This window comes from Staurois parvus, unplaced genomic scaffold, assembly GCF_062004578.1.
Source record: "Staurois parvus isolate SC_StPar_1 unplaced genomic scaffold, SC_StPar_1.0 ptg000569l, whole genome shotgun sequence".
Lineage (NCBI taxonomy): Eukaryota > Metazoa > Chordata > Amphibia > Anura > Ranidae > Staurois > Staurois parvus.
The window spans coordinates 939249-965987 of record NW_028318365.1 but is presented as its reverse complement, the minus strand read 5'-3'; the positions used below and the strand labels follow the sequence as shown (position 1 = coordinate 965987).

Sequence of the window (26739 nt, the reverse complement as noted above, 5' to 3'; positions counted from 1 at the left end):
TACATGGAGATCATATCCCCCCTTATGTATTATACATGGTGATCATATCCCCCCCCCTTATGTATTATACATGGTGATCATATCCCCCCCTTATGTATTATACATGGTGATCATATCCCCCCTTATGTTTTATACATGGAGATCATATCCCCCTCCTTATGTATTATACATGGAGATCATATCCCCCCTTATGTATTATACATGGAGATCATATCCCCCCTTATGTATTATACATGGAGATCATATCCCCCTTATGTATTATACATGGAGATCATATCCCCCTTATGTATTATACATGGAGATCATATCCCCCCTTATGTATTATACATGGAGATCATATCCCCCCTTATGTATTATACATGGAGATCATATCCCCCTTATGTATTATACATGGAGATCATATCCCCCCTTATGTATTATACATGGAGATCATATTCCCCCTTATGTATTATACATGGAGATCATATCCCCCCTTATGTATTATACATGGAGATCATATCCCCCCTTATGTATTATACATGGTGATCATATCCCCCCCTTATGTATTATACATGGTGATCATATCCCCCCCTTATGTATTATACATGGTGATCATATCCCCCCTTATGTATTATACATGGAGATCATATCCCCCTCCTTATGTATTATACATGGAGATCATATCCCCCCTTATGTATTATACATGGAGATCATATCCCTCCTTATGTATTATACATGGAGATCATATCCCCCTTATGTATTATACATGGAGATCATATCCCCCCTTATGTATTATACATGGAGATCATATCCCCCTTATGTATTATACATGGAGATCATATCCCCCCTTATGTATTATACATGGAGATCATATCCCCCTTATGTATTATACATGGTGATCATATCCCCCCTTATGTATTATACATGGAGATCATATCCCCCTTATGTATTATACATGGAGATCATATCCCCCTTATGTATTATACATGGAGATCATATCCCCCCCCTTATGTATTATACATGGAGATCATATCCCCCCTTATGTATTATACATGGACATCATATCCCCCCTTATGTATTATACATGGAGATCATATCCCCCTTATGTATTATACATGGAGATCATATCCCCCCTTATGTATTATACATGGTGATCATATCCCCCCTTATGTATTATACATGGAGATCATATCCCCCCCCCCTTATGTATTATACATGGAGATCATATCCCCCCTCATGTATTATACATGGTGATCATATCCCCCCTTATGTATTATACATGGAGATCATATCCCCCCTTATGTATTATACATGGAGATCATTTCCCCCCTTATGTATTATACATGGAGATCATATCCCCCCTTATGTATTATACATGGAGATCATATCCCCCCTTATGTATTATACATGGAGATCGTATCCCCCCCTTATGTATTATACATGGAGATCATATCCCCCCCTTATGTATTATACATGGAGATCATATCCCCCCCTTATGTATTATACATGGAGATCATACCCCCCCTTATGTATTATACATGGAGATCATATCCCCCCCCTTATGTATTATACATGGAGATCATACCCCCCCTTATGTATTATACATGGAGATCATATCCCCCCCCTTATGTATTATACATGGAGATCATATCCCCCCCCTTATGTATTATACATGGAGATCATATCCCCCTTATGTATTATACATGGAGATCATATCCCCCCTTATGTATTATACATGGAGATCATATCCCCCCTTATGTATTATACATGGAGATCATATCCCCCCTTATGTATTATACATGGAGATCATATCCCCCCTTATGTATTGTACATGGAGATCATATCCCCCCTTATGTATTATACATGGAGATCATACACCCCCTTATGTATTATACATGGAGATCATATCCCCCCTTATGTATTATACATGGAGATCATATCCCCCCCTTATGTATTATACATGGAGATCATATCCCCCCTTATGTATTATACATGGAGATCATATCACCCCCTTATGTATTATACATGGTGATAATATCCCCCCTTATGTATTATACATGGAGATCATATCCCCCCCTTATGTATTATACATGGCGATCATATCCCCCTTATGTATTATACATGGTGATCATATCCCCCCCCTTATGTATTATACATGGTGATCATATCCCCCCCTTATGTATTATACATGGTGATCATATCCCCCCTTATGTATTATACATGGAGATCATATTCCCCCTTATGTATTATACATGGAGATCATATCCCCCCCTTATGTATTATACATGGAGATCATATCCCCCTTATGTATTATCCATGGAGATCATATCCCCCCTTATGTATTATACATGGAGATCATATCCCCCCCTTATGTATTATACATGGAGATCATATCCCCCCTTATGTATTATACATGGAGATCATATCCACCCCTTATGTATTATAAATGGAGATCATATCCCCCCTTATGTATTATACATGGAGATCATATCCCCCTTATATATTATACATGGAGATCATATCCCCCTTATGTATTATGCATGGAGATCATATCCCCCTTATGTATTATACATGGAGATCATATCCCCCCTTATGTATTATACATGGAGATCACATCCCTCCCTTATGTATTATACATGGAGATCATATCCCCCCTTATGTATTATACATGGAGATCATATCCCCCCCTTATGTATTATACTTGGAGATCATATCCCCCTTATGTATTATACATGGAGATCATATCCCCCTTATGTATTATACATGGAGATCATATCCCCCTTATGTATTATACATGGAGATCATATCCCCCTTATGTATTATACATGGAGATCATATCCCCCCTTATGTATTATACATGGAGATCATATCCCCCCTTATGTATTATACATGGAGATCATATCCCCCCTTATGTATTATACATGGAGATCATATCCCCCCTTATGTATTATACATGGAGATCATATCCCCCCTTATGTATTATACATGGAGATCATATCCCCCCTTATGTATTATACATGGAGATCATATCCCCCCTTATGTATTATACATGGAGATCATATCCCCCCTTATGTATTATACATGGTGATCATATCCCCCCTTATGTATTATACATGGAGATCATATCCCCCCTTATGTATTATACATGGAGATCATATCCCCCCTTATGTATTATACATGGAGATCATATCCCCCCCCTTATGTATTATACATGGAGATCATATCCCCCCCTTATGTATTATACATGGTGATCATATCCCCCTTATGTATTATACATGGAGATCATATCCCCCCTTATGTATTATACATGGAGATCATATCCCCCCTTATGTATTATACATGGAGATCATATCCCCCTTATGTATTATACATGGAGATCATATCCCCCCCTTATGTATTATACATGGAGATCATATCCCCCCTTATGTATTATACATGGAGATCATATCCCCCCTTATGTATTATACATGGAGATCATATCCCCCCCTTATGTATTATACATGGAGATCATATCCCCCCTTATGTATTATACATGGAGATCATATCCCCCTTATGTATTATACATGGAGATCATATCCCCCCTTATGTATTATACATGGAGATCATATCCCCCCTTATGTATTATACATGGAGATCATATCCCCCCTTATGTATTATACATGGAGATCATTTCCCCCTTATGTATTATACATGGAGATCATATCCCCCCCTTATGTATAATACATGGAGATCATATCCCCGTTATGTATTATACATGGAGATCATATCCCCCCTTATGTATTATACATGGAGATCATATCCCCCCTTATGTATTATACATGGTGATCATATCCCCCCTTATGTATTATACATGGAGATCATATCCCCCCCCCTTATGTATTATACATGGAGATCATATCCCCCCTTATGTACTATACATGGAGATCATATCCCCCCCTTATGTATTATACATGGAGATCATATCCCCCCTTATGTATTATACATGGAGATCATATCCCCCTTATGTATTATACATGGAGATCATATCCCTCTTATGTATTATACATGGAGATCATATCCCCCCTTATGTATTATACATGGAGATCATATCCCTCCCTTATGTATTATACATGGAGATCATATCCCCCCTTATGTATTATACATGGAGATCATATCCCCCCTTATGTATTATACATGGAGATCATATCCCCCCCTTATGTATAATACATGGAGATCATATCCCCGTTATGTATTATACATGGAGATCATATCCCCCCTTATGTATTATACATGGAGATCATATCCCCCCTTATGTATTATACATGGTGATCATATCCCCCCTTATGTATTATACATGGAGATCATATCCCCCCCTTATGTATAATACATGGAGATCATATCCCCGTTATGTATTATACATGGAGAACATATCCCCCCTTATGTATTATACATGGAGATCATATCCCCCCTTATGTATTATACATGGAGATCATATCCCCCCCTTATGTATAATACATGGAGATCATATCCCCCCCTTATGTATAATACATGGAGATCATATCCCCGTTATGTATTATACATGGAGATCATATCCCCCCTTATGTATTATACATGGAGATCATATCCCCCCTTATGTATTATACATGGTGATCATATCCCCCCCCCCCTTATGTATTATACATGGAGATCATATCCCCCCTTATGTATTATACATGGAGATCATATCCCCCCTTATGTATTATACATGGAGATCATATCCCCCCCTTATGTATTATACATGGAGATCATATCCCCCCTTATGTATTATACATGGAGATCATATCCCCCTTATGTATTATACATGGAGATCATATCCCCCTTATGTATTATACATGGAGATCATATCCCCCCTTATGTACAGTATTATACATGGAGATCATATCCCTCCCTTATGTATTATACATGGAGATCATATCCCCCCTTATGTATTATACATGGAGATCATATCCCCCTTATGTATTATACATGGAGATCATATCCCCCCTTATGTATTATACATGGAGATCATATCCCCCTTATGTATTATACATGGTGATCATATCCCCCCTTATGTATTATACATGGAGATCATATCCCCCCTTATGTATTATACATGAAGATCATATCCCCCCTTATGTATTATACATGGAGATCATTTCCCCCCTTATGTATTATACATGGAGATCATATCCCCCCTTATGTATTATACATGGAGATCATATCCCCCCCTTATGTATTATACATGGAGATCATATCCCCCCTTATGTATTATACATGGAGATCATATCCCCCTTATGTATTATACATGGAGATCATATCCCCCCTTATGTATTATACATGGAGATCATATCCCCCCTTATGTATTATACATGGAGATCATATCCCCCCTTATGTATTATACATGGAGATCATATCCCCCCTTATGTATTATACATGGAGATCATATCCCCCTTATGTATTATACATGGAGATCATATCCCCCCCTTATGTATTATACATGGAGATCATATCCCCCCTTATGTATTATACATGGAGATCATATCCCCCTTATGTATTATACATGGAGATCATATCCCCCCTTATGTATTATACATGGAGATCATATCCCCCCTTATGTATTATACATGGAGATCATATCCCCCTTATGTATTATACATGGAGATCATATCCCCCCTTATGTATTATACATGGAGATCATATCCCCCCCTTATGTATTATACATGGAGATCATATCCCCCCTTATGTATTATACATGGAGATCATATCCCCCCTTATGTATTATACATGGAGATCATATCCCCCCCTTATGTATTATACATGGAGATCATATCCCCCCTTATGTATTATACATGGAGATCATATCCCCCCTTATGTATTATACATGGAGATCATATCCCCCCTTATGTATTATACATGGAGATCATATCCCCCCTTATGTATTATACATGGAGATCATATCCCCCCTTATGTATTATACATGGAGATCATATCCCCCCTTATGTATTATACATGGAGATCATATCCCCCCTTATGTATTATACATGGAGATCATATCCCCCTTATGTATTATACATGGAGATCATATCCCCCCCTTATGTATTATACATGGAGATCATATCCCCCCTTATGTATTATACATGGAGATCATATCCCCCCCTTATGTATTATACATGGAGATCATATCCCCCCTTATGTATTATACATGGAGATCATATCCCCCCTTATGTATTATACATGGAGATCATATCCCCCTTATGTATTATTCATGGAGATCATATCCCCCCCTTATGTATTATACATGGTGATCATATCCCCCCTTATGTATTATACATGGTGATCATATCCCCCCTTATGTATTATACATGGAGATCATATCCCCTCTTATGTATTATACATGGAGATCATATCCCCCCTTATGTATTATACATGGAGATCATATCCCCCCTTATGTATTATACATGGAGATCATATCCCCCCTTATGTATTATACATGGAGATCATATCCCCCTTATGTATTATACATGGAGATCATATCCCCCTTATGTATTATACATGGAGATCATATCCCCCTTATGTATTATACATGGAGATCATATCCCCCCTTATGTATTATACATGGTGATCATATCCCCCCCCCTTATGTATTATACATGGTGATCATATCCCCCCCTTATGTATTATACATGGTGATCATATCCCCCCTTATGTTTTATACATGGAGATCATATCCCCCTCCTTATGTATTATACATGGAGATCATATCCCCCCTTATGTATTATACATGGAGATCATATCCCCCCTTATGTATTATACATGGAGATCATATCCCCCTTATGTATTATACATGGAGATCATATCCCCCTTATGTATTATACATGGAGATCATATCCCCCCTTATGTATTATACATGGAGATCATATCCCCCCTTATGTATTATACATGGAGATCATATCCCCCTTATGTATTATACATGGAGATCATATCCCCCCTTATGTATTATACATGGAGATCATATTCCCCCTTATGTATTATACATGGAGATCATATCCCCCCTTATGTATTATACATGGAGATCATATCCCCCCTTATGTATTATACATGGTGATCATATCCCCCCCCTTATGTATTATACATGGTGATCATATCCCCCCCTTATGTATTATACATGGTGATCATATCCCCCCTTATGTATTATACATGGAGATCATATCCCCCTCCTTATGTATTATACATGGAGATCATATCCCCCCTTATGTATTATACATGGAGATCATATCCCTCCTTATGTATTATACATGGAGATCATATCCCCCTTATGTATTATACATGGAGATCATATCCCCCCTTATGTATTATACATGGAGATCATATCCCCCTTATGTATTATACATGGAGATCATATCCCCCCTTATGTATTATACATGGAGATCATATCCCCCTTATGTATTATACATGGTGATCATATCCCCCCTTATGTATTATACATGGAGATCATATCCCCCTTATGTATTATACATGGAGATCATATCCCCCTTATGTATTATACATGGAGATCATATCCCCCCCCTTATGTATTATACATGGAGATCATATCCCCCCTTATGTATTATACATGGACATCATATCCCCCCTTATGTATTATACATGGACATCATATCCCCCCTTATGTATTATACATGGAGATCATATCCCCCTTATGTATTATACATGGAGATCATATCCCCCCTTATGTATTATACATGGTGATCATATCCCCCCTTATGTATTATACATGGAGATCATATCCCCCCCCCCCCTTATGTATTATACATGGAGATCATATCCCCCCTCATGTATTATACATGGTGATCATATCCCCCCTTATGTATTATACATGGAGATCATATCCCCCCTTATGTATTATACATGGAGATCATTTCCCCCCTTATGTATTATACATGGAGATCATATCCCCCCTTATGTATTATACATGGAGATCATATCCCCCCTTATGTATTATACATGGAGATCGTATCCCCCCCTTATGTATTATACATGGAGATCATATCCCCCCCTTATGTATTATACATGGAGATCATATCCCCCCCTTATGTATTATACATGGAGATCATACCCCCCCTTATGTATTATACATGGAGATCATATCCCCCCCCTTATGTATTATACATGGAGATCATACCCCCCCTTATGTATTATACATGGAGATCATATCCCCCCCCTTATGTATTATACATGGAGATCATATCCCCCCCCTTATGTATTATACATGGAGATCATATCCCCCTTATGTATTATACATGGAGATCATATCCCCCCTTATGTATTATACATGGAGATCATATCCCCCCTTATGTATTATACATGGAGATCATATCCCCCCTTATGTATTATACATGGAGATCATATCCCCCCTTATGTATTGTACATGGAGATCATATCCCCCCTTATGTATTATACATGGAGATCATACACCCCCTTATGTATTATACATGGAGATCATATCCCCCCTTATGTATTATACATGGAGATCATATCCCCCCCTTATGTATTATACATGGAGATCATATCCCCCCTTATGTATTATACATGGAGATCATATCACCCCCTTATGTATTATACATGGTGATAATATCCCCCCTTATGTATTATACATGGAGATCATATCCCCCCCTTATGTATTATACATGGAGATCATATCCCCCTTATGTATTATACATGGTGATCATATCCCCCCCCTTATGTATTATACATGGTGATCATATCCCCCCCTTATGTATTATACATGGTGATCATATCCCCCCTTATGTATTATACATGGAGATCATATTCCCCCTTATGTATTATACATGGAGATCATATCCCCCCCTTATGTATTATACATGGAGATCATATCCCCCTTATGTATTATCCATGGAGATCATATCCCCCCTTATGTATTATACATGGAGATCATATCCCCCCCTTATGTATTATACATGGAGATCATATCCCCCCTTATGTATTATACATGGAGATCATATCCACCCCTTATGTATTATAAATGGAGATCATATCCCCCCTTATGTATTATACATGGAGATCATATCCCCCTTATATATTATACATGGAGATCATATCCCCCTTATGTATTATGCATGGAGATCATATCCCCCTTATGTATTATACATGGAGATCATATCCCCCCTTATGTATTATACATGGAGATCACATCCCTCCCTTATGTATTATACATGGAGATCATATCCCCCCTTATGTATTATACATGGAGATCATATCCCCCCCTTATGTATTATACTTGGAGATCATATCCCCCTTATGTATTATACATGGAGATCATATCCCCCTTATGTATTATACATGGAGATCATATCCCCCTTATGTATTATACATGGAGATCATATCCCCCTTATGTATTATACATGGAGATCATATCCCCCCTTATGTATTATACATGGAGATCATATCCCCCCTTATGTATTATACATGGAGATCATATCCCCCCTTATGTATTATACATGGAGATCATATCCCCCCTTATGTATTATACATGGAGATCATATCCCCCCTTATGTATTATACATGGAGATCATATCCCCCCTTATGTATTATACATGGAGATCATATCCCCCCTTATGTATTATACATGGAGATCATATCCCCCCTTATGTATTATACATGGTGATCATATCCCCCCTTATGTATTATACATGGTGATCATATCCCCCCTTATGTATTATACATGGAGATCATATCCCCCCTTATGTATTATACATGGAGATCATATCCCCCCTTATGTATTATACATGGAGATCATATCCCCCCCCTTATGTATTATACATGGAGATCATATCCCCCCCTTATGTATTATACATGGTGATCATATCCCCCTTATGTATTATACATGGAGATCATATCCCCCCTTATGTATTATACATGGAGATCATATCCCCCCTTATGTATTATACATGGAGATCATATCCCCCTTATGTATTATACATGGAGATCATATCCCCCCCTTATGTATTATACATGGAGATCATATCCCCCCTTATGTATTATACATGGAGATCATATCCCCCCTTATGTATTATACATGGAGATCATATCCCCCCCTTATGTATTATACATGGAGATCATATCCCCCCTTATGTATTATACATGGAGATCATATCCCCCTTATGTATTATACATGGAGATCATATCCCCCCTTATGTATTATACATGGAGATCATATCCCCCCTTATGTATTATACATGGAGATCATATCCCCCCTTATGTATTATACATGGAGATCATTTCCCCCTTATGTATTATACATGGAGATCATATCCCCCCCTTATGTATAATACATGGAGATCATATCCCCCCCTTATGTATTATACATGGAGATCATATCCCCGTTATGTATTATACATGGAGATCATATCCCCCCTTATGTATTATACATGGAGATCATATCCCCCCTTATGTATTATACATGGTGATCATATCCCCCCTTATGTATTATACATGGAGATCATATCCCCCCCCCCTTATGTATTATACATGGAGATCATATCCCCCCTTATGTACTATACATGGAGATCATATCCCCCCCTTATGTATTATACATGGAGATCATATCCCCCCTTATGTATTATACATGGAGATCATATCCCCCTTATGTATTATACATGGAGATCATATCCCTCTTATGTATTATACATGGAGATCATATCCCCCCTTATGTATTATACATGGAGATCATATCCCTCCCTTATGTATTATACATGGAGATCATATCCCCCCTTATGTATTATACATGGAGATCATATCCCCCCTTATGTATTATACATGGAGATCATATCCCCCCCTTATGTATAATACATGGAGATCATATCCCCGTTATGTATTATACATGGAGATCATATCCCCCCTTATGTATTATACATGGAGATCATATCCCCCCTTATGTATTATACATGGTGATCATATCCCCCCTTATGTATTATACATGGAGATCATATCCCCCCCTTATGTATAATACATGGAGATCATATCCCCGTTATGTATTATACATGGAGAACATATCCCCCCTTATGTATTATACATGGAGATCATATCCCCCCTTATGTATTATACATGGAGATCATATCCCCCTTATGTATTATACATGGAGATCATATCCCCCCCTTATGTATTATACATGGAGATCATATCCCCCCTTATGTATTAATAATGGAGATCATATCCCCCCTTATGTATTATACATGGAGATCATATCCCCCCCTTATGTATTATACATGGAGATCATATCCCCCCTTATGTATTATACATGGTGATCATATCCCCCCTTAATCTCCTCTTCTCAGTAGAGAATACATTCAGTTCCTCTCCTCATAGCTGATCTCCTCCATGCCTCGTATCAGTTTGGTTGCCCTTCTCTGTACTTCCTCCAGTTCCCCAATGTTCTTTTTGTGAATTGGAGCCCAAAACTGAACTGCATATTCCAGATGAGGTCTTACTAATGATTTGTACCGGGGGGGGGGAGGGGGGGTGATATCTCTGTCTCTGGAGTCTATACCTCTCCTAATACAAGAGAGGATTTTGCTCGCTTTAGAATCCGCAACTTGGCATTGCTGCCATTATTTTGCTTGTGATCTACTAGAACCCCCAGATCCTTCTCCACCATTGACCCCCCCAGATCCTTCTCCACCATTGACCCCCCCAGATCCTTTTCCACCATTGACCCCCCCAGATCCTTCTCCACTACTGACCCCCCCAAGATCCCTCTCCACAATTGCATCCCAGATTCTTCTCCAACATTGATTCCCCCCAGATCCTTCTCCACTATTGACACCCCAGATCTTTCTCTACCATTGCCCCCCCCCCAGTTGTACCCCCCTAGTATGTATGATGCATATTCTTAGCCCCCCCCAAGTGCAGAACCTTACATTTATCACCATTAGCCCTCATTGGCCCCATAGCCCCCCAATTACACAGAGCATTGAGGTCGGCTTGTAAGTTGGAGACATCCTGTAAGGACGTTATTCCCCGGCACAGCTTGGTGTCATCTGCAAAGACTGGAATGGGATTTATAATCTCACACCCCATATTGTTTATATATATATTAATAAGTAAGGGTCCCAACACTGAACCTTGGGGTACCCCACTAATAACACTGAACCCTGGGGTACCCCACTAATAACACTGAACCTTGGGGTACCCCACTAATAACACTGAACCTTGGGGTACACCACTAATAACACTGAACCCTGGGGTACCCCACTAATAACACTGAACCTTGGGGTACCCCACTAATAACACTGAACCCTGGGTTACCCCACTAATAACACTGAGCCTTGGGGTACCCCACTAATAACACTGAACCCTGGGGTACCCCACTAATAACACTGAACCTTGGGGAACCCAACTAATAACACTGAACCTTGGGGTACCCCACTAATAACACTGATCCTTGGGGTACCCCACTAATAACACTGAACCCTGGGGTACCCCACTAACACTGAACCTTGGGGTACACCACTAATAACACTGAACCTTGGGGTACCCCAATAACACTAAGCCTTGGGGTACCCCACTAATAACACTGAACCTTGGGGTACCCCACTAATAACACTGAACCCTGGGGTACCCCACTAATGACACTGAACCTTGGGGTACCCCACTAATAACACTGAACCTTGGGGTACCCCACTAAGAACACTGAACCTTGGGGTACCCCACTAATAACACTGAACCTTGGGGTACCCCACTGACACCCCTAGACTATTCAGTGTATGAATCATTAACCACTACTCTCTGAATACGATCTTTTAGCCAGTTTTCTATCCATTTACATTCAGATTTTTCCAGCCCATAGACTTTACCTTACACATTAGACATGTGTGGGGAACTGTGTCCAAGTATACCACGTCCACCGCCACCCCTCTGTCCAAGTATACCACGTCCACCGCCACCCCTCTGTCCAAGTATACCACGTCCACCGCCACCCCTCTGTCCAAGTATACCACGTCCACCGCCACCCCTCTGTCCAAGTATACCACGTCCACCGCCACCCCTCTGTCCAAGTATACCACGTCCACCGCCACCCCTCTGTCCAAGTGTACCACGTCCACCGCCACCCCTCTGTCCAAGTATACCACGTCCACCGCCACCCCTCTGTCCAAGTATACCACGTCCACCGCCACCCCTCTGTCCAAGTATACCACGTCCACCGCCACCCCTCTGTCCAAGTATACCACGTCCACCGCCACCCCTCTGTCCAAGTATACCACGTCCACCGCCACCCCTCTGTCCAAGTATACCACGTCCACCGCCACCCCTCTGTCCAAGTATACCACGTCCACCGCCACCCCTCTGTCCAAGTGTACCACGTCCACCGCCACCCCTCTGTCCAAGTATACCACGTCCACCGCCACTCCTCTGTCCAAGTATACTATGTCCATCGCCACCCCTCTGTCCAAGTATACCATGTCCACCGCCACCCCTCTGTCCAAGTATACCACGTCCACCGCCACCCCTCTGTCCAAGTATACCACGTCCACAGCCACCCCTCTGTCAAAGTATACCACGTTCACAGCCACCCCTCTGTCAAAGTATACCACGTCCACCGCCACCCCTCTGTCCAAGTATACCACGTCCACTGCCAACCCTCTTTCCAAGTATACCACATCCACCAGCTCCCCTATGTCCAAGTATACCATGTCCACCACCAGCCCTCTGTCCAAGTATACCACGTCCACCGCCACCCCTCTGTCCATGTATACCACGTCCTCCGCCACCCCTCTGTTCAAGTATACCATGCTCACCGCCACCCCTCTGTCCAAGTATGCCACGTCCACAGCCATCCCCTTTCCAAGTATACCACGTCCACCGCCACCCCTCTGTCCAAGTATACCACATCCACCGCCACCCCTTTGTCCAAGTATACCTCATCCACCGCCACCCCTCTGTCCAAGTATACCACGTCCACAGCCACCCCTCCGTCCAAGTGTACCACGTCCACCATCATCCCTCAGTCCAAGTGTACTACATCCACCGCCATCCCTCTGTCCAAGTATACCACGTCCACAGCCACCCCTCTGTCCAAGTATACCACGTCCACAGCCACCCCTCTGTCCATGGATTTGCTAACCTCCAATCTAACCTGTTTCTTGATGGTTTAATCCCAGCTCACCTCTACATGTTGTCTACAGTAAACATTTAAGCTTTCACTGATTACAGAATACTAATACTGTGAGTCCTGACCCTTATACTATATAACTTGTACATTACATACTCCTGACCCCTGCACTATATACTCTGTTGTACATTACATACTCCTGACCCCTGCACTATATACTCTATGTTGTACATTACATACTCCTGACCCCTGCACTATATACTCTATGTTGTACATTACATACTCCTGACCCCTGCACTATATACTCTATGTTGTACATTACATACTCCTGACCCCTGCACTATATACTCTATGTTGTACATTACATACTCCTGACCCCTGCACTATATACTCTATGTTGTACATTACATACTCCTGACCCCTGCACTATATACTCTATGTTGTACATTACATACTCCTGACCCCTGCACTATATACTCTATGTTGTCCATTACATACTCCTGACCCCTTCACTATATACTCTATGTTGTACATTACATACTCCTGACCCCTGCACTATATACTCTATGTTGTACATTACATACTCCTGACCCCTGCACTATATACTCTTTGTTGTCCATTACATACTCCTGACCCCTGCACTATATACTCTATGTTGTACATTACATACTCCTGACCCCTGCACTATATACTCTGTTGTACATTACATACTCCTGATCCCTGCTCTATATTTTCTATGTTGTACATTCCATACTCCTGACCCCTGCACTATATATTCTATGTTGTACATTACATACTCCTGACCCCTGCACTATATACTCTATGTTGTACATTACATACTCCTGACCCCTGCACTATATACTCTATGTTGTACATTCCATACTCCTGACCCCTGCACTATATATTCTATGTTGTACATTACATACTCCTGACCCCTGCACTATATACTCTCTGTTGTACATTACATAGTCTTGACCCCTGCACTATATACTCTATGTTGTACATTACATACTCCTGACCCCTGCACTATATACTCTATGTTGTACATTCCATACTCCTGACCCCTGCACTATATACTCTATGTTGTACATTACATACTCCTGACCCCTGCACTATATACTCTATGTTGTATATTACATACTCCTGCCCCCTGCACTATATACTCTATGTTGTACATTACATACTCCTGACCCCTGCACTATATACTCTATGTTGTACATTACATACTCCTGACCCCTGCACTATATACTCTCTGTTGTACATTACATAGTCTTGACCCCTGCACTATATACTCTATGATGTACATTACATACTCCTGACCCCTGCACTATATACTCTGTTGTACATTACATACTCCTGACCCCTGCACTATATACTCTGTTGTACATTACATACTCCTGACCCCTGCACTATATACTCTATGTTGTACATTACATAGTCCTGACTTCTGCTCTCCCCCCTCCCCCCACTGCTATATATACACATAATATGGACTCTCTTTTGTTTCCCCCATTTCCTCCCAGCTGGACATTTTATATCGGATGATGTGATTGGAGCACAGACTTTTACATGGTGATAATAATGTGATCACATCCTCCAACTTTGGACCCTTAAACAGAAAGTGATAATGAGGGAGGAGTCAATACCCCAATGATGGTGGTCTTCAGGATCAGTCCAGTCTTCATCTTGGTTGTTCTCCCCCCATCCTCACTCTCTGACCTCTGGTGGGGCTCAGCCCCGCTGTTCTTCATGACTAAATCATGGAGTAAATAAGGAAGTGCAGTACTTCTTGTGTTGGGAAGATGGTGATGAGTGATAGAGGGGGTGGGGACCCTCGTCCTATAATCCCCTCATCACTGTCCCTCCTATAAAAGACAGTTCTGGTTGTTTCCTCACTCTCTGACTAAGGTCCATGAATAAAGAAATGACCTGGTAGGAGATCAGAGGAGCCATTTCCTAGTTCCCTTGAGGGTGGAATTGTAAGCTCCTCAGAGACCAAGCTGCCTGATGTGGGCGGAGTCCTGGTTTGGGGGAACCAATCAGCTCCTGTCTAGTAATCCTCTTTGTCTTTGTATTTTAGTCCATGGCCGGGAGATGAGGAAAACCTCCGAGGATTGTCTCACTTTGTCTCCAGACTGGAAAGTAGAAGATGAGGACATCACACAGTATAGTCCAGGAGAAAACCCGGCTCCCTCCAATGTCCATCCGGCACCACCCAGTGTAGATGGACCATCAGATTCCTCGTATCCTGAGGAACCTCAGACTGTGCGGGACCGGGCCGGCCTTCCAACAGGGAAGAGGTTCTCCTGTACAGAGTGCGGGAAGGGTTTCTGTTCTAAATTCCATCTTAATGTGCATAAAAGATCTCACACAGGGGAGAAGCCGTATTCCTGTCCTGAGTGTGGGAAATGTTTTTCACAGAAGTCCTATCTTCACACACATCAAAGATCTCACACAGGGGAGAAGCCGTATTCCTGTCCTGAGTGCGGGAAATGTTTTATACGGAAATCCTATCTTCACACACATCAGAGATCTCACACAGGGGAAAAGCCATTTTCCTGTCCTGAGTGTGGGAAATGTTTTTCAGTGAAGTCCAATCTTAACACACATCAAAGATCTCACATGGAGGAGAAGCCGTATGCCTGTTCTGAGTGTGGGAAATGTTTTTCAGAGATGTCCATTCTTCATAAACATCAGAGATCTCACACGGGGGACAAGCCGTATTCCTGTCCTGAGTGTGGAAAATGTTTTTCAGAGAAGTCCAGTCTTCATACACATCAAAGATCTCACACGGGGGAGAAGCCATATTCTTGTCCTGAGTGCGGGAAATGTTTTTCACAGAAGTTCAGTCTTCATGAACATCAGAGATCTCACACGGGGGACAAGCCATATTCCTGTCCTGAGTGCGGGAAATGTTTTTCACAGAAGTCCAATCTTTACACACATCAGAGATCTCACACAGGGGAAAAGCCATATTCCTGTCCTGAGTGCGGGAAATGTTTTTTACAGAAATCCTATCTTCACACACATCAAAGATCTCACACAGGGGAGAAGCCGTATTCCTGTCCTGAGTGCGGGAAATGTTTTACACGGAAATCCTATCTTCACACACATCAGAGATCTCACACGGGAAAAGCCATTTTCCTGTCCTGAGTATGGGAAATGTTTTTCAGTGAAGTCCAATCTTAACACACATCAAAGATCTCACATGGAGGAGAAGCCGTATGCCTGTTCTGAGTGTGGAAAATGTTTTTCAGAGATGTCCATTCTTCATAAACATCAGAGATCTCACACGGGGGACAAGCCGTATTCCTGTCCTGAGTGTGGAAAATGTTTTTCAGAGAAGTCCAGTTTTCATAAACATCAAAGATCTCACACGGGGGAGAAGCCATATTCTTGTCCTGAGTGCGGGAAATGTTTTTCACAGAAGTTCAGTCTTCATGAACATCAGAGATCTCACACGGGGGACAAGCCGTATTCCTGTCCTGAGTGTGGGAAATGTTTTTCACAGAAGTCCAATCTTTACACACATCAGAGATCTCACACAGGAGAAAAGCCATATTCCTGTCTTGAGTGCGGGAAATGTTTTTTACAAAAATCCTATCTTCACACACATCAAAGATCTCACACGGGGGAGAAGCCGTATTCCTGTTCTGAGTGTGAAATAGGTTTTTCAGAGATGTTCTGTCTTCATAAACATCAGAGATCTCATGCAGGGGAGAAGCCACTTTCCTGTCCTGAGTGAGGGAAATGTTCCTCACTGAAGTCCTGTCTTCCTGTACATCTGGGATCTCACACAACCCTGGAGGTGTATTAGTGCCTTGAGTGTGGGAAATGTCTTCTAGGTGAATGTTGCTGGACATCCCAGCTCTCATGTGGGGAAGAAGCACACCCTGATATACACCTCAGATATACTCCATGGCTGATCTTCATCATGGAAGAAACAGTTCATAAGGAGATCAGAGGTCCCCAAAGACATGGATGAAGTGTGGGACCGGGTTGGCCATTGATAGCAGAAGAATAAAAATGGAATCCTGACCTAGAGCACTGGGCTGACTTTTCATTGGGTTGCAGAATACAGTGAAGGAAATGCGTATTTGCTCCCCGGCTGATGTTGAATGTTCGCCCCTCACACAGAAATGATCGGTCTAACAATGGAATGTTCGGTGTAACACTGAGAGACAGAATACAACAACAAATTCAGCAGAAATGCGTCTAACAAATGATGACTGATCTGCATGTTCATGAGGGAAAGAAAGATTTGATCCCCTATCATTCAGCAGGATTTCTGGCTCCCAGGTGTCTCTCATACTGGTAACAAGCTGAGATTAGAAGCAGTCTCTTAAAGGGAGTGCTGCTAATCTCATTGTGTTACCTGTATAAAAGACACCTGTCCACAGGAGCAATCAAACCATCAGATTCCAAACTCTCCACCATGGCAAAGACCAAAGAGCTGTCCAAGGATGTCAGGGACAAGATGGTAGACCTACACAAGACTGGACTGGGCTACCAAACTATGGCCAAGCAGCTTGGTGAGAAGGTGACAACAGTTGGTGCAATCATTCACAAATGGAAGAAACACAAAACAAGTGTCAGTCTCCCTAGGTCTGGTGCACCATGCAAGATCTGACCTCGTGGAGTGTCAATGATCATGAGAACAGTGAGGAATCATCCCAGAACTACACGTGAGGATCTTGTCAATGATCTCCAGGCAGCTGGGACCACAGTCACCAAGAAAACAATTGGTAACACACTACGCCGACAAGGACTGAAATCCTGCAGTGCCCGCAAGGTCCCTCTGCTCAAGAAAGCACATGTCCAGGCCTGTCTGAAGTCTGCCACTGAACATCTGAATGATGCAGAGGAGGACTGGTGGGAAGTGTTGTGGTCAGAGGAGACCAAAATCCAGCTCATTGGCATCAACTCAACTCGCCGTGTTTGGAGGAGGAGGAATGCTGCCTATGACCCCAAGAACACCATCCCAATTGTGAAACGTGGTGGTGGAAACATTCTGCTTTGGGGGTGTTTATCTGCTAAGGGGACAGGGCAATGTACCGTCTAATCTTGGGTGAGAACCATCTTCCTTCAGCCAGGGTATTGAAAATGGGTCGTGGATGGGTGTTCCAGCATGACAATGACCCGAAACACACGGCCAAGGCAACAAAGGAGCGGCTCAAGAAGAAGCACATTAAGGTCCTGGAGTGGCCTAGCCAGTCTCCACACCTTCATCTGATTGAAAATCTGTGGAGGGAGCTGAAAGTTTGAGTTGCCAAACGTCAGCCACCAAACCTTAATGACTTGGAGAGGATCTGCCAAGAGGAGTGGGCCAAAATCCCTCCTGAGATGTGTGTGAATCTGGGGGCCAACTCCAGGAAACGTCTTACCTCTGTGATTGCCAACAAGGGATTTGCCACTAAGTACTAAGTCATGTTTTGTGAAGGGGATCAAATCCTTATTTCCCTCATGAACATGCAGATCAGTCATCATTTGTTAGACATGCGTTTCTGCTGAATTTGTTGTTGTATTCTGTCTCTCAGTGTTACACCGAACATTCGATTTAGACCGATCATTTCTGTGTGAGGGGCGAACATTCAACATCAGCAGGGGAGCAAATACGCATTTCCTTCACTGTATGTCTACATATGGGGTCTGGGTAGAGGGGAATCACCGGAAAATATTTCTACTCTTTGATTTTGTGCAAATTGTTTTTGTTTTCACTTTGAAGGGCGATATTATGTGTGGTTTGTAAAAGGGATTGGCCCAATAGATACCACCCCACTTAGAGAATAGATGAACTAATATGTCCAGCATTCATTCAGCCATGTCACATTTTGGTCTTTTCATACAGTGATTTCCTATGATCATTGGCTCCATCTAGTGGCCATAATGTATTGAACTGTTTTTGCTGATTGAGGCATTTTGGAGCCTCACTATGGCCACTAGATGGAGCTGACGATTATAGGAAATCAGTGTTTATTAAAATATGGCCAGAATTTGTCACGGCTGGACACATGCTTGTCTCTCTACCCCAACGTATTTTTAGTTTACTATGTTAGGGGTGGAGTCATACAAATGCCGGAGATCACACTCATACATTTATGAGCACAGTAGTTATTAATGAACATACATTGAATAAAACCTCAGGATTAAACCAACCATTGATTTTAAACAAAAAACCCCTATTTGTCCTTTAGATGTCGCTAAGAATCAGTAATTAGCTCCACCTACTATATGAAAGGGTTAATAGTTCACTCACTTTTGCTTTGTGCCTACTAACTGGTTTGTTGTACATACAAGATGTTCCCGTGGGATGTGAATGCTGGTATCTATGCACACATTTCTTGTTTATAGAAATCACAGAAGTCACTATCCTGTTGTATTTTTGTTATGACGTGCCATGGAGTAGTTTACTGAAATCTCTATTCTGTATTCTGATTGGTGCTTTATGGAAACTGCCTGAAATATGCCGCATTCTCATTTATTATTAAAGCTTGATGAATAATAAAGAAGTCACATTTTGCATCACACATCCAGATGTCTGACTTGTATTATTCCCAAAGTACTTTGAACTGGATGTTTGTATGGAGGAGGAGGCCGGCATAAATTGATGTTCCTGACAGAAGTGGTGTCAGAAGTGGGATAGGATCGGCCATCAGAGGTAAGTGAGCATTTTTTGTCTTCCTTTGCCCTGATTGCCCCCTATCTCCACCAAGCCTCTGTGCTGCGGCAGCATGAGCAATTGTCCGCTGGAGCTTTGGGAGCTCGCGGGGTTAAACAGAACCTAGGTTGATGTATAAGAAATGTGTGTATGTCCTCCATACAATCATACAGAGCAGTGTGTTCAGTGATTATGTACGCTTGTAACTAGAGAAACTGTTCAGTAGATGGATTCTAAGTCTCTGTAGGACTGTGAGACGCCCCATCTACTCAGCGAGGAGATTTCTCCATTGGCCTGGGATAGGTGAAAGCATGGTGACAGTCTGAAGGAGTCACAATAGGGGTGTATCTGTCCAGGTGATTTTCAGCCTTGAAGCACTTGTGCAGTTGAGGAGAATTTTGTCAGAGCTCTACGTGAGTTCAGTCCAGCTTCACCCGGCACAAAGAGTCATCACCGGGACAGAAACACATAGGCCAGCTCACATAATATTGCTTCTTTGCTTTGCAGTGATGATGGGAAACTCCCAAGGTAAGGGGAAGTACCCAGACCCTCCGGAGCCACCGTGTAAAGTATTCAGAGGAAGAAAACTTAAAGAAATTTACTAAGGAAGATGGATCATCTCTAGAAAAATCCCAACTACCAGCTAATGAGACATGTAAAGAGTATGTTGTCCCATGAGTGGACAGCTTGGTGGGGTGGAGTTCAACCATGGGGAGTGCCAGTCCTTTTCCCAGAGATGGGGACAATGATGATTTTCACATGGATATGATAAAGGGGATATGTTTAGGGGATAAAACTGACTTTCCCTATTTGGTCCAGATCCTGAGTGGGATATGAAATATATGAGAGGGAGCATTGAATTGGTTGAAGTATGGCCCAGGATATAAGTACCCGACACCAATCCCTTCTGCCCCAGTAGCTAAACGCAGTAATAATCCTTTTTTTGCCACTTTTTTGACACCTGCCCATTTGATACCCCAGTGCAAACTCTCCCCGCTCCAGACCATCCTGAACTCAGCTGCCAGACTCATCCACCTCACCAGCCGCTCCACCTCTGCCACCCCCCTCTGCCTCTCCCTCCACTGGCTCCCCATTGCCCAGCGCATTAAATTCAAATTGCTCACCCTGACCTATAAGGCCATTCACAAGACTGCCCCTAACTACCTCACCGACCTGATTCCCAGGTACCACCCTACCCGTACCCTTCGCTCTTCACAGGACCTACTTCTATCTTGCTCCCTGGTCTCCTCCTCCCACGCACGACTGTAAGACTTCTCCAGGTCCTCCCCCATCCTCTGGAACTCACCACCCCAATCCACCAGACTGTCACCTTCCCTCCTCACCTTCAGGTGCTCCCTGAAAACCCACCTCTTCAGGGAAGCCTACCCCACCCTCACCTAACAGCCGCTGCCCTTCCCTCCTCCTACCACTCCATCCCCCACAGCCATTTCCTCCTGTACCATTACCCCCTCCCTCCTAGATTGTAAGCTCGAAAGAGTAGGGCCCTCTTACCCCTCGTGTGCTGTTTGATGTTACTGTACTGTTTCATGTATTGTCCCCCCTCTATTGTACAGCGCTGAGCAAACCCTTTGGCGCTATATAAACCAGATAAATAAATAAATAACCTGCCACTGCGCTTCCTGATTATATTCAGCTGTATCCTCAGCTCCCTAAGGATGAGGATTATTTGTTGTCACGTAATCGGAGGAGACATGAATTACACTCTGCCCCAGCCCAAGAGCCCCCACCGTCTCACACCAATGAAAGAGGCCATTTGGCAGTGATCAGTGGTGATGGGGAAGATTCTTTAAGTCAGGTTGAAGATTATCAATGTGTGAAATGAATAAAGAGTGGAAAGAAACAAAAGTTACATTGGGAAGGACATTAGACCAGATGCAGCAAACTGTGACTGCTCTGACGCCCAGGACCAAGAAAAAAAAGGCAAGGTAGTAAGAAAGGCAAAAAAATCAGGAGGACAGACATCAATATTAAAAGAGCAGACAGTACAGGAGAGGGACGCAGCAAGTTAGGAGTCAGAAGATTCAACAGGAGAGGTGAGTCAGCAGGAGCAAGATAATTCAGAAGAACTCTGTAAGTATCATATGACATCCAGAAAAGACACAGAAGACGACGAGGGAGCCACCCAAGCTTACCCTTCCATCATTGTGGCAAATGATGTTGTGATAAAGCCAATGGAAATGAATGACATTAATGGCATTATAAAGGGTTGTCCTGATCCCCGGAAAACCCCACTGCTGCCAGTAACTACTTGAAAAGAGCAACTCGGACGACAATGTTCACAACAGGACATGATGATAATCATCGATGGAATTTTGGGATATGATATGGAATCGGGTTGGGATTGGACCAACGTGCTGGTATTTATGAGCTTCATGAGCCATTTAAGTCAGCTGTGGATGAGTGGAGAACTACCATGGGTCAGGAACAGATGTGGAAGGAGTTGGCTGCAGAAATGCAGAGGTTGTGGAAAGATAAACAGTCACTAGCTACAGTTGCTTGTAAGCAGGGCAGCAAGGAATCCACTACAGAGTTCCTAAAAAGATTTAAGAAGGTCTGGAAAGAAGAGGCAGGATGAAATCTGACAACACCAGAGTTAGGAATTATATATATATACAGGCAGTCATGCAGGGATAGAAATGGGAGTGGAGGCATCTATGGCTATGACATTGGGACATAACACCGTGTTACATACCACACATCATGTATTACAAATTCTGAAGAATCTTCCCACACAACACATGACAGCCCAAAGAGCCAGTGTGTATGAGGTCATTCTCATAAATGAAGACACTACTCCCAGACCTGACATGATGGAAGAGCCAGTAGAAGGGAATGTTGATATCTTTGCAGATGGTTTATGCACAAGACCTAATGACAATATTTATTTGTCAGGTTATGCGGTTGTTCACCTCCCAGATAAGGTATGGGAAGCAAAGCCCTGCCCTATCCCTCAGCACAGGCTGCAGAACTCATAGCCCTGACCCGTGTCTGTGAATTATTTGTAGGAAAAGATGTTAACATTTATACAGATTTCAGGTACACATTCGATGTAGTGCAGGATTTTGGCAAGATTTGGCAGGGGATCTCATGCATCTTTAGTGAATGATCTTTTGGAAGCCATACACAAACCCTGTACTATTGCTGGTATCACATGTAAAGCCCACACATCTTCACATGACCCCATAGCTCTGGGTAATGCAATGGCTGACCGTATGGCCAAGGAAGCTGCTTTACAGTTTTCACAGGAGTCTGCCAGCCTTGTTTTGACTATGTTAGAGCCGCCCTCAATCCCAGAACAACAGTTACACACAGAATTACAGTACACAGCCACTAAAGAGGATATTCAATACTGGAAAGACAAAGGTTTGACATTGGACCAGAATGGTCCAATGTCCAAAGAGGGGATCATAGGGATACCGCAGCACAGTGCACCGGTGTTTATAGCACAGTTTCATGGCATAGGGCACAGAGACTGAAAGATTTCCACAAGTTCTCTGGTGTGGGCTTTCTTCAACACATGTGCAGCATTGCTGTTTGCAGTCTTTGAGTGAAGCAGACCAAGCGTGGCCAAAACACCAGCCACTTGGGCACCACATGCTTGACAAGACGTATGATGAGCTGCCATGCAGCCCGCTGGTAACAGCACCTGAAAGACCCAGAAAAAGTGCAGACTTCTCCTTGCTCCTCATCTGGGATCTCTACTGTAAAATGTCAGGTCTTCTCAACAGCCTCCACTGAGAGGAGTGATGGTACAGCAGTGGGTGGCCCATCTGACAGCAGGACACCACCTGTTGATTTCAGCAGGAACATTTCACTACCCCATTTGCTGAACCATGAGAGAATAGACTGTCCCACCCATCCACATTCTATCCTGGCCAAATTGCTGCGTTACAACTGCTGCCTTTCCATCTGGTGGACTCTTCCCCCTTCCGGGAATTTGCAGAATGTGCTGTATCACAGTGACAGGTTCTGAAAAGACAATTTGTTCCATGCAAGGCCATTCCAGCTCTGTACCATCATGTGGAAGGTCATGTTTTGGCCTTGTTGGACAAGGCGGTCAGCAGCAAGGTCCACATTACTGACACGTGGTCCAGCAGGCACAGTCAGGGATGGTACATATCCGTCACGGCACACTGGGTAACTCTGCTAGCAGCTGGAAAGGATGCAGGACAGGGTTCAGTTCTGGAGCTTGTTCCACCACCATGCCTCCAAAAACCTGGTGGTGATTCTGCCACATCTGTCTGCTCCACCCCCTCCTCTTCCTCTATGGCCTCTTCTGCTGAATTGTCCTCTGAACCAGCTGTGCTTCATAAGCGTTCATGGGGCTCTGCAAGCAGTCAGGCTAAAAGATGCCATGTGGTGCTTCAGCTGGTCTGTCTAAGGGACAGGAACCACACCGGGCCAGAGATTCTGTAAACTCTGAAGGGGCTCTCCGCCCTCCAATAGGGACACTTGACACATGTTCCATGCTTGACACACAAGCTGAATTTGGTGGTGCAGTGCTTCTTGAACAGGTACCCAGGCTTTCAAGATCTTCTGAGGCAGGCCAGAAAAGTCTGGCCATTTCTGGTGGTCACACATGGCCAGTGTTCAGCTGGCTGAAATTTAACCTGCCCACCAACGACTCATTTGTGACATGTCCACTCGGTGGAACTCCACTTTGGAAGTGCTACAGTGGCTGCACACACAGCAGAGGGCCATCAATGAGTACCTTTGTGAAAATGGCACAAGGACAGGCTCAGGGGAGCTTGGCTCCTTTTCACCATACCAGTGGCTGCTGACAATGGATGCATGCGCTGTCCTATCACCATCTGAGGAGGTCACAAGGATGGTGAGCTGTGACACTGCATGTATCAGTGACCCTATCCCTGTAGTCATCCTGCTGGAGCACACGCTGCATGGAATCATGGACAGGGCACTGGAGGCAGAACAGTGGGAGGAAGAGGAGGATTTCCTGTCCTCTCAAGGCCCTCTTTATGCAGAAACCATTCCTGTGGGGTCACAGAACACACAGAAGGAGGAAGTGGAGGAGGAGAAGGATTTCCTGTCCTCTCAAGGCCCCCTTTATGCAGAAACCATTCCTGTGGGGCTGCAGAACACACAGAAGTAGGAGGAAGTGGAGGAGGATTGCAGCAGCATGGAAGTAGGGGATCACATAGAGCAGTCTTCAAGGGACACTTTTCAGTCCCCAGAATCCAGCCAGGAGTAGTACATGGCTGGGAGGAGGTAGTTCCTGACAATGTCATCCTCAGTGACCCAGAGGACTCAGAATCTCCTGCCTCCTCAAACTTACGCTGCATGGGCTCCCTGATTCTGCAAAGCCTGTGTAAGGACCTGAGGATTCGTGTTATCAAGAAGAGGGATCAATACTGGTTGGCAACCCTTCTTGATCCACGTTACAAGGGTAAAGGTGCAGAGCTCATCCAGTCTTCCCAGAGGGAGCAGAGGATGAAACATCCTGAGGACGCCTTGAAATTGTGCAACACCTTTCCAGACACTGGGAGGTTACCATTTCCTGGACAACGTGTTTCTGAGGCTTCATTCTGTCAAAGGAAGAGCGGTGGAGAAGGCGGCCAGCTGACCGATTAAACAGTTCTTTAGTCCTCAGCACCCAGGGCTGTTAGGTTTAAGCATCTATCGGCAGGGTCTGCATCATATGGTGCAGGATTATCTAGGGGCAAGAACAGACTTGGAGACCTTTCCAACTGAGCATCCACTGGGTTACTGGGTCTTGAGGATGGATCACTGCCCAGAACTTGCTCAATATGCCATCAAGGTACTGGCCTGTCCTGCATCCAGCGTGCTTTCTGAACGGACATTCAGTGCTGCTGGAGGTTTTGTGATGGATAAAAGAGTGCGTCTGTCCACAGACTCCGCTGACCAGCTGACATTTATCAACATGAATCAGTCCTGGAACAACAGCAACTATCTTGCCCCTGATGCTGATGTAACTGATTTC

General features: G+C 43.1%; 1 protein-coding gene across 1 annotated transcript in view; it reads left to right on the top strand.

Moving 5' to 3' along the window:
• The window catches only part of LOC149450642 (uncharacterized), a 79895-nt gene that overhangs the window by 5483 nt on the left and 47673 nt on the right, over positions 1-26739 (top strand). Inside the window, exon 6 of the mRNA XM_089691684.1 lies at positions 23786-23816. Within this exon, the coding sequence (XP_089547810.1) occupies positions 23786-23816 (31 nt within the window). The remainder of the gene's footprint in view (positions 1-23785; positions 23817-26739) is intronic.